Here is a 9,339-nt window from a genome sequence, read left to right as displayed (position 1 = left end):
TCCGGCGTGAGGAGGGTCAGCTAGAAAATAAATTGCTAAAAACCACTGACCCCAAGCCTGAAGAGTTAACAAGCCTAAGACTGGTTTGGGTGAGTTCGAATTCATGCCTGAGAAACCGAAAGGAGACTAGCAATACCTCAGTGACTCCATCTGGGACTCCCGGGCCAGAAGTAATTGTAAGTTTTTCAGCTCGGGGGCTCTGCCCTCTACTAAGTGGGCCCTTGTTTGTCTGTGTGGCCCCATCCCTCCCTACCCAGTGCCTTAAGGAAGGAGGGCAGCTGAGGGTGAAATAAACAGCAAAGGGGCACCTATGAAGAAAATGCAGCCAGGTACCCAGATTTAATGCCGGATATCCAAAGGCGGTAAGAGAAGGTGTGTGTGTGTGTAAAGAGTCAGGATCACTTAGGTTCTGCCATTTTCTAGCTGTATAACTTAGATAAGTTGCTTATTTTTTCTAAGCTTCCGTTTTCCCATCAAACAAAACAAACATCCCAATTAGGCCAAATTCGCATTCTTAAAGAACCGCGGGGTGGCGCTATGGATAGAAAGTGGTTGACACATCTGATCTTCGCTGGGCAGCCTGAAGGATCCCGCCCCCTCCACCCTGCCCCCCTCTGATTGGCCCTTCTCGGGAGGGGCGGGGCCAGGGCGCGCCAGGTCCCCGGACCCCGGACTCTCCCGCCGGAGTCGCTGCCATGGCCGGCTGTGCCCGCGGGTCCGCGCGCGCCCTCCTCGCCCCGCTTCTGGCGCTGGCGGGGTTGGCACTGTTGGCGCCGCCGGCCCGGGGTCGGGGCGGCCAGGACCACGGGGACTGGGACGCGGCCGCTCGGGTGCCGCCGCTGCCGCCCCGCGAGGACGCGGCGCGCGTGGCCCGCTTCGTGACGCACGTCTGCGACTGGGGCGCGCTGGGCACCGTCTCCACGGTGCCGGCGGTGCGCGGCCGGCCCTTCGCCAACGTCTTCTCGCTCAGCGACGGGCCCCCGGGCGCGGGCACCGGCGTGCCCTACTTCTACCTGAGCCCGCTGCAGCTCTCCGTGGCTGACCTGCAGGTGAGCGGGACGGGCCGTGCGGCTCCCCGGCCTCGGCAGGAGTCGGGCACCGCGGAGCTCGTGGGCGCCGGTGCCCGTGCTGCCCAAAGAGCCAGCCTTCCGCCCCTCGTCCAAAGCAAGGAGAGCGCGGCTCGTAGAGACGAGCATTTAATTAAACCCGGTCTAGATTGCTCCTTCTACCCTGCACTGGCCAGGTCGCAGGTGGGCAGGTACTTGCGGCGTCCAAGTTATTGCACAACTGAGGACCAGGAATTGCACACACGCCCCCTCTCCTGGGCGACGCGCTTGTGAGTTCTTTGCCAGCACCGGGAGGACTTCTGTCCCCCTAGTCGTTACGAGTCCTGCCCGTCTTGGGGCACGAAGTCTGGATTGACTGGGCTTTTCCTATTAAAGGTTTTACAGGGTATGGAGATTGTTAGGTAGTTGAGTACTTTCCATTCGGAGCCTTTCTTTTTCCTCCATTTGAATTAAAAGATTTCCCCTTCAGTAGCCAGAAGCTAATATACAACATAGTGGTTTATTAGACTCTTTAGACCTTCTTTTGCAGAGTGGCTCCTTTTAGAGGTCTTCCTTCTCAGCCCTACACTTTGCTGGCTTTCTGGGGCCGGGGAGAGGCTGAGGTCATATGGAGTCCTGGAAATGGAGCCTGATTTGGTGGAGGGTTTTATTGACAAAGATCCCAGATTTGAGATCATCTGGGGAAATATCAACATTGTTATAAAGATAAAATGAAAGAAATTGATATTTGATTAAGCACCCACTGTGTGCCAGGTTGACCTTCACTTTCCATTGCCTTTTAATAACTCTTTGAGGTAGGTATTATCTCCATTCTGAAGAGCGAGAACTTGAGGCTTAGCTAGGTTAGGTATCTTTGCCCAAAGCAAGCGGCCAAACCAGTTTAAGCCAGGCCCATCTGCCTTCAGATTACAGATCACAGACCATGTGCTGAATATGCCCTACAGATCACTGTTCTGTGGCCCATACAGAGTTCTGTTTTGTTTTTAATACATTTAAAATTAGTTACCAACAATTAAAAGTTGTTATTACTTAATCTAAATTTCTAACTTCTCTTGAAAAATGGAGAGATCTCACAGAAACTGAGAAGCAGCTTCCGGCATGAGCCAAGTCCCATGCCCTCCAGTCCCCCGTTTTCCTGTTGCCAGCCTACTCCTTTAGGCATTTGCTCAGAGCAGACTCATTCCACCCACCAGTGGCTGTCCCCCCTGGCTGCACATCACAGTCATGTGGGAAGACGTTCTTGAATATGACGCCAAGGCATTTTATTAAAAATGTTTTACTTAAAGACAACAACAATCCCTTCTCACTCCAGAATCTTCCAAAAGATGATGCTAATGGGGCTGGGGATTGAGAACCACTGCTATATGTGGTCATAGTCAAACTTGTGAGGTGACAAGGGAAGTGCTGGTGTTATCCCATTATAAGAATGAGGAAACTTGACTCAGAGGTGCAAGGACCCACCTGTTGGTCAGGACACTGGCTCTGGCATCTCCAGAGATAGTGGTGAGGAGTGATTCACAGAGAAACCTATGCAGGATTTCCGGTTTTCATGATGGCAATGAAAAAAAAAATGACAGCATCAGAATTACCAGTTGGTTTATGCTGTCAGCTTTTCCTCCTTCCTGCATTTCTCTGACTTCTCCAGGAGTTGCTTCATAACTTCTCTCTGACGGGTAAAATAATTTGGAAGGAGTAAGAAGACCCAGGTTTGAGGCCACTTCTTATGTGTAAAATGCCTGTCTTCTGTGACTCAGAGGTGGATTGTAAGGGGCAAATGTAGTTGCCACCAGGATGCTTCTTTTATATTGTTTTTCCTTTGTGGCATTTTTGTATAGTAAATGTTTGCAGGAAGATGTTGCCACAGGGTTAAGGTTGGGCTGCAGAGCCAGTGAGACACCTGCAGTCTTTGTCCCAAGGCCTCCATAGAGGCTGTGTAAGCCCTTTCACTACTGGACTCCTTTTCTTCTTGACCCTCTTCATTGGCGTTGTGATATGACTCGTTACTTTTTTCTTTCTTTTAGTCACTTCTGCTGCTTCTCTGACCCACTAGAAGTGAGTGTTCCCCTAAATCCATTTCTTATCCCACAGTTCTATTGGAATGGGCTTGGAAAGAGTACATGCCCACTCATCATTTTGTTCCCAGTTATTAAAATTCACCTTCAAATTTGTGTCCATTTTTGGTTCTCTTCCAAGTTCTCTATTTCTAATTGCTGGATGTTCATTTTTAAAATGCGATCCGTTGTAGTTTTACGGGAAAATCATGCAGAAAGCAGAGTTCCAATATAGCCTCCTCTTGCACGCAGTTTTCCCTTTTGTTAACATTTTGCATTAGTGTTGTACTTTTGTTATACTTAATGAAACAATATTATTATAATTATGCTATTAACTTTGGCTCACTGTTTACATTAGGGTTTTCTCTGTGTTGTGCAATTCTATGGTCTTCCTTTTTTCCCCTTGTGGTAACTTACATGCAACTAAAATGCCCCTTTTTCTCTCTTTTCAGATATACAGTTCAGTGCAGTTAATTATATTCACAAGTTGTGCCTTCTTGCTGGTCATTTTTACCTCCTTTAATTCAGTGTTTAAGACCAATCCTTCATCTTCCTCAAATCAGCTCCTCTTGATCTTCTGCATTTGTTTGTAGAATTATTGTTTTCTCAGGAAACACAATTGGAATTCTTGCCTCCTCCAAATCCCTCAGTTCCCAAGTCCTGCCAGTTTTTCTTTTGCTTTCTTTGTTACCATCCCAATCCCTTCTTCATTCCCACCTTCTTCTCCATAGTCCTTCAAACTTCATAACTAAAAGTACTAGAAGATCTCTTAAACATCATCTCCCTGTCTGCTCCTTCCCAGCACACCCACAAGATTTAGGTTAATAGAGTACACTCACAGCGTTGCTCTCTGCTCAGGAACCTTTAACCACATCAGCTGCCTATAGTTGCATAATCACCTGGGATGTCTCTTTACTGCAGGCGGGAACCAGTGCTTTAACAAGCTCTCTGGGCAGGTGGCCTGAGAAATCACTGACAAATGCTACAGTCTAGACTCCTTAGCTTGGGTTCAGCTTCCGCATTCCTTTCTCCCCTTTCCTTCTGAAAGCTTCTCTTTTGTGTTAATTGAGCTTCCCCCAACTCCCAATCGTGTCTTATATTTTCCCACTTCTGCGTTTTGGCAGTCACTGTTTTCCTTTACTATGTTTTCTCTCTTTTATTATAATGCTGACTAGCTCATAAAGTTCCTTATATTTTCTAGATCTCACCACCTATGTTTTTCTCCTTTTACACTGAACTTTGAATGACTCTGTATCATTCATTTGGCAATTAATTATGTATTGCCTTTTGAGCCCATCTCTATCATTGCTTTACATTATTTAAAGTTTTGTTTATGTCTGACTTTCCAACCAGATTATAAGCTCACAGAAAGGAAAGCCTTAGACTTTTTTGTTTGTTTGTTTCCTATAATGCCTTGTGTAATAGTTTATAGACAGCAATTATTTGACTAAAGGATTTCAAAATCTCTTTGTGACTAGCACAGTTTTGATGGGTAGCTGTGAAAAAGCAAAGTTCACACAAGAGTTTAGTGATTAAGGAGCTCAATTGTCTGAAACACAATGTGTGAATTTTGCTATAATCTGTCAACAATGCCTCTTATGAAGCTGGTTTCTGAATAGAAGGAATTAGGGATTTTGCTTGTCCCTTTTTGAATCTGAGATAGAATTCTTCTCTGGTCACTAGTTTAGGAATGAGCAGCTTCTCCAGTTTTGAAATCACATGACAATTTCTGCTAGCATAAGATAACCAAGCAGCATGATTCAGCTACTTTTCTTATTTAAATTTATAATCAGCTAATTGAGCAATTGTGGTATTTCCATCCACTAGTGTCATGCTAGAGTTTAACCGTTTAGGTCTATCAGTGAAGGCTGTGGAAATTCAAGAAAAATTGAGTTGGGATGGTCACTTTGAAGAAAATGGAAAAAATGGAAAAAAATCCCTTTGATGAAAACAGAAAAAATTCAGAGTTTAAGAAAAAGAGTATTGATTCCTACTGGAATCAGTTTATAAATATGAAAACTTTTTTCTTGGGGAGGGGCTCAGTATTCATAGAAAAACTCAATCTTTTATCCAACTAATATTTTTCCCCTGAGTGGAAAGTGACTTTTGTACAAGTTGTTGTTTCATGGAAGAATGATGATGCGGGACATTATGTATGCAACTTGTGAAGTTTATTAGCTCTCCAGAGACCATATTTCACATGAGAGGGTCTCCGTTTTCTCTCTACAGGAGAATCCAAATGCTACGCTGACAATGTCTCTGGCACAGACTGACTTCTGCAGGAAACATGGATTTGATCCCCAGAGTCCCCTTTGTGCTCATACAATACTCTCAGGAACTGTTACCACGGTAAATATTTAGCCTATACAAACAAGGATGGGTTTGAAAAGAGCATCATCTTATTAACAATGAAGAAAGGTATCTTTTGAGAACAGAATAAAATTGATGTGTTTGAGGTATAATGCTAGAATATGTTATGATATGTACACTCATCCCTTGAAAACTAAAGGTTTTTTTCCATATATGTGTTCAATAAGCTTTTATGAAGAAAATGAGCTATTTTCTGAAGCCAGAAACTACAGTGACAACTACAGATCTCTTATTTAAAATTCCTCTTGCTGAGAAACATCTGCTCAACCAAAGCTCACCTCCTCAGCCATGCCTTACCTTGTACCATGTTGCCCTTCTCTGGGCTCCTTGTCTCCATATTTTAACAGTGGCTTAGAGCAGAGAGAGTACTAAGTAGGCCAACAAGTGGAGTGCCTGTTGTTAAGTAGTGGGACTGAATTCAGACAGTTCTGGGTAAGTGCTGGGGGAAAAAGGTTAAAATTGTGGGGAGGGCGGCAGGCAAGGCGTCAGCAGCACTGGTCTGATTGCTGAGCCGGCACTTGCTTTCTGACCTTGCCACTCATGAATATCTCAGATGACTTTCACTTACGGTCTGGAAATTCTGTGCAGCCATCTCTCAGCATTTGAGTGTCCTTCACTGGCAAGAGAAAGAAGCTGGAGATACTCCTGGGTTCCATTGTGCTTCTTCTTAAGGTCTTTATCCTTTGCATATGCTCATCAAAGGCTCAACAGCTACACATGAAACGCTCCTGTGATGGAGTAAATGTGCTCAAGGCATAGGCCACAGGCTCCAGTGACAATTTATTACACTGCATTGAGCCAGTTACTCTGATAGCTCAAAATTGTTTTGCAATGACATTGGTACTCAGGATGGTTTCCCGGTTCGTTAGACCTATTATCACCAACATTTGAAATCTTTATCTTTTATCTGCTTTTCTTCAAACTTCCTTTATTTTCTCTTTCCCTTAGTTCCTTAAGTTTAAAATTAGGAACTGCGCCTAAATAAACTCTTAGGACTTGTAGAATGCGGAAACACACATTCCTAACAAATGAGAAAATACAATGTCACCACCATAAATACGTTTATTTCACATATGTCCTTTAGGTAAATGAAACAGAAATGGAGTTTGCAAAGAATTCATTATTCACTCGACACCCTGAGATGAAAACGTGGCCTTCCAGCCATAACTGGTTCTTTGCTAAATTGGATATAACCAACATCTGGGTCCTGGACTACTTTGGTGGAGCAAAAATAGTGACACCTGAAGAATATTATAATGTTACTTTTCAGTAAGTACTTGCACATCGTTTCCTTTTCTGATAATGTAGCCCTTCTGAGTTGTGCTTCACCTCTAAGGTAGGGGATCTTAACCTTTTCCTGGACCCCCTTGACAGACCAGAAAAGCCTGTGACCTCTTCTCAGAATAGCATTTTAGATGTGTAAAGTACATGCACTTACATAGGAGACCTACCACATTGAACTGTATTTATAAAAATAGATTTTTTAAATGTGTGACGTGGTAATGTGCTTGCTTCATTCAATAAAAAAAATCTAGCAGTGAGTCTCAGATTTCACTGTGCTTTCGAAGTAGTGAGGACCATAAAAAAATACTTTAAGATATCTTCAACAGCTGTAATATGATATGAGAGTATCTGTGATTTCTGTATTTATGTTGGTGAGAGTCATAGATGCACTGACGCAATATGGTTTATTGCCTGCATTCATCTAAAGAAGTGATAAAATTTTAGTAGAGCTTAATGAAAATGGAAAACAAATTTCCATTCAAGTTCACGGGCCCCCTGAGCTCTACCCACGTCGGGACCCTCGGCTTTCAGGCAGTTTCTTACTCTCTGGGCAGAGTCCGGTTATGACCCACAGTACACTGACTCATGAGAATTGGACCTGGGCTCGGAGCTTCTGGACTGTGAATGGTCAACATCCAGGTCTGAGCAAGTGACCCGTCGCCGCCAGGACAGTGGGTGCCTGGGGGAGTCCAGCTGATCCCACCAGGCAGCGGGCAGTCAGGCAGAGGGGCGAGCCGGAAGTGCCCATGGGAGAGAGGAAAGGGGAACACGGTCTGAAGATGGAAAAAGGACAAGAAGGAAGGTTTAGCGTCAGATTCTTTGGAACTAGTCCAGGGTTCGAATGAAGGCACATGGGACTGGTGCTTTTCCCAGGTGGAGGGAAGGTGGTAACGATAACCACAGCAAAAGCAGGAGCTGTACTGGTTAGTTGACGTGGATCAACTTGTTTAATTCCCACCAAACCCTGCGAAGGCAGAGACGGTTGTTCTGCCTTTTCTGTAAATGGAGAGGTACGCATCCATCAGAAGGGAGAGACTTGCCTAAGGTCACAGCCTGGCATCCTAGCTCCGGCCATGGCTATTAAGCATGACGCTACACTGCATTACCTCCACTGCGGCTGGCCAGGCTCTCAGTCCCGCTTAATTCACAGCACTTAATTTATGCTGTTAGGGGAATTGATGGTAAAGGTCCTAAGTTATGTTTGTGGGTTGTCATCATTTGGGGGCTTTAATTCTTAGCATTTGTTTGTTCTGTGTCTTATTCTATGGTAGAACAGTTCCATATTGAACTAATGACTCTCCACATAATTGTAAATTTTTTGGCAGCAAAGCTCAGATTAGAATGTCTTCTTTTAGGGTGGGCCACAGTGGCTCAGCAGGTAGAATGCTCACCTGCCATGCTGGAGACCCAGGTTTGATTCCCGGTGCTTGCCCATGCAAAAGAAAAAAATTAGAATGTCTTTTTTTTTAAGTCCCAAACAGGGCTTAGGACAGTGTGTGGCTCAAAGCAGGCCTGTTTAGTTAGCACTAGCTGATTGTCAGGCTGGCGGTTTAAATGAGACAACGCTCTCAAATTCTTGATTTGAATAAATCCAGGAATCCTGGCATTCATTTCACTGCCATGCATGCAGGGGAAGGGGGCGGCTGTGATCCCCTCCTGGAGTGGCGGAGCCATCTGCCCCCTGGGAATGTAGAGATAGCAATTGCAGCATTATTCTCCCAGGAGCAAATTATTGAGGACTCTCAGGGCCCTCTCTTCCAGTTAAAGGTCGCTTTCAAAAGACCTAACCTCTGAAGGATAGTTATCTCTGCACAGAGGGCAGGGTTTGCTCTAATAACAAATACAATTATGTGTTTTTGCACAGTCTCACCCTGAATAAGTGAATAAATTAGATAGTTTTGAGGGCCTTCTCAGTTCTTGCTTTATTATGCACAAGAAAGCACTTTTCTGCAGCTCTGAAATAAGAGAATATTTTCTCCTTGTCCTGAGAGGCAGACCCCAGGCTGGTTCAGGGTATGACCCTTTCCAAGGTCATTGCCCAGAGCCATAGGGACGGGCGGTGCCTTCAGGCTGGCCCACGTGAGCAGGTGCCTCTGACTGTTAATTGCCCATCCCACCACCCCAGCTTCCACCAGAAGTTTGAATAGCCGAGGAAGAGGACAGTAATAGCTGTGAAAGCTGAGGGCCCGCACTTCTTGGGGAACCCCTCACAGGGGCCTTATAAGCATTCTGGAGGTGCTCCAAGTGGACGGCCACCTAGCTGGTTTGCCCACTTCGGTTAGGAGGCTGTCTCTTCTCCAGAAATGGCAACCCCGTCTGCATCTGCATTCTGTCTCACGCAGATGGAGTCTTGACAGAAAGCAGCTGCCGATCCGGGGCTCACTGAACACAGCGGGCCTCGCTGGAATGCTGGGTCAGGACTCCCTGTGCAGATGTGCATATCAAAAAACTCCGCAAGATTTTGTTTAACATACAATATTGGCTGCCATCCTGGACTAAGCAGTTCTCCTAAGTATAAACATCCACCTCTTCTCACTGCCAAGTCTGGGGAGCAGATGTTTTGTGCT

The 9,339-nt window shown here is 45.2% G+C and overlaps 1 protein-coding gene across 1 annotated transcript; it reads left to right on the top strand.

The window, feature by feature from the left end:
* The first annotated feature begins 692 nt into the window (after positions 1–692).
* On the top strand, positions 693–6,761 carry CREG1 (cellular repressor of E1A stimulated genes 1). Its single transcript, XM_077156872.1, has 3 exons — positions 693–1,049; positions 5,348–5,467; positions 6,573–6,761. The coding sequence occupies exons 1-3, from the start codon at positions 696–698 to the stop codon at positions 6,759–6,761; spliced, it is 663 nt and encodes a 220-aa protein (XP_077012987.1). The 5' UTR covers positions 693–695.
* The last annotated feature ends 2,578 nt before the right edge of the window (positions 6,762–9,339 follow it).

This window comes from Tamandua tetradactyla, chromosome 4 (genome assembly GCF_023851605.1).
Source record: "Tamandua tetradactyla isolate mTamTet1 chromosome 4, mTamTet1.pri, whole genome shotgun sequence".
NCBI classification, from domain to species: Eukaryota; Metazoa; Chordata; class Mammalia; order Pilosa; family Myrmecophagidae; genus Tamandua; species Tamandua tetradactyla.
The sequence above is the reverse complement of the archived record's forward strand: the minus strand, read 5'-3'. Positions and strand labels throughout refer to the sequence as shown.

Excerpts from the sequence above, each read along its gene's own strand:
- CREG1 (XM_077156872.1), top strand. The coding sequence starts at position 696 with ATGGCCGGCTGTGCCCGCGGGTCCGCGCGCGCCCTCCTCGCCCCGCTT. Across the intron at positions 1,050-5,347 it reads TCTCCGTGGCTGACCTGCAG|GAGAATCCAAATGCTACGCT; the intron begins GTGAGCGGGACG and ends TTCTCTCTACAG. Across the intron at positions 5,468-6,572 it reads TCTCAGGAACTGTTACCACG|GTAAATGAAACAGAAATGGA; the intron begins GTAAATATTTAG and ends TATGTCCTTTAG.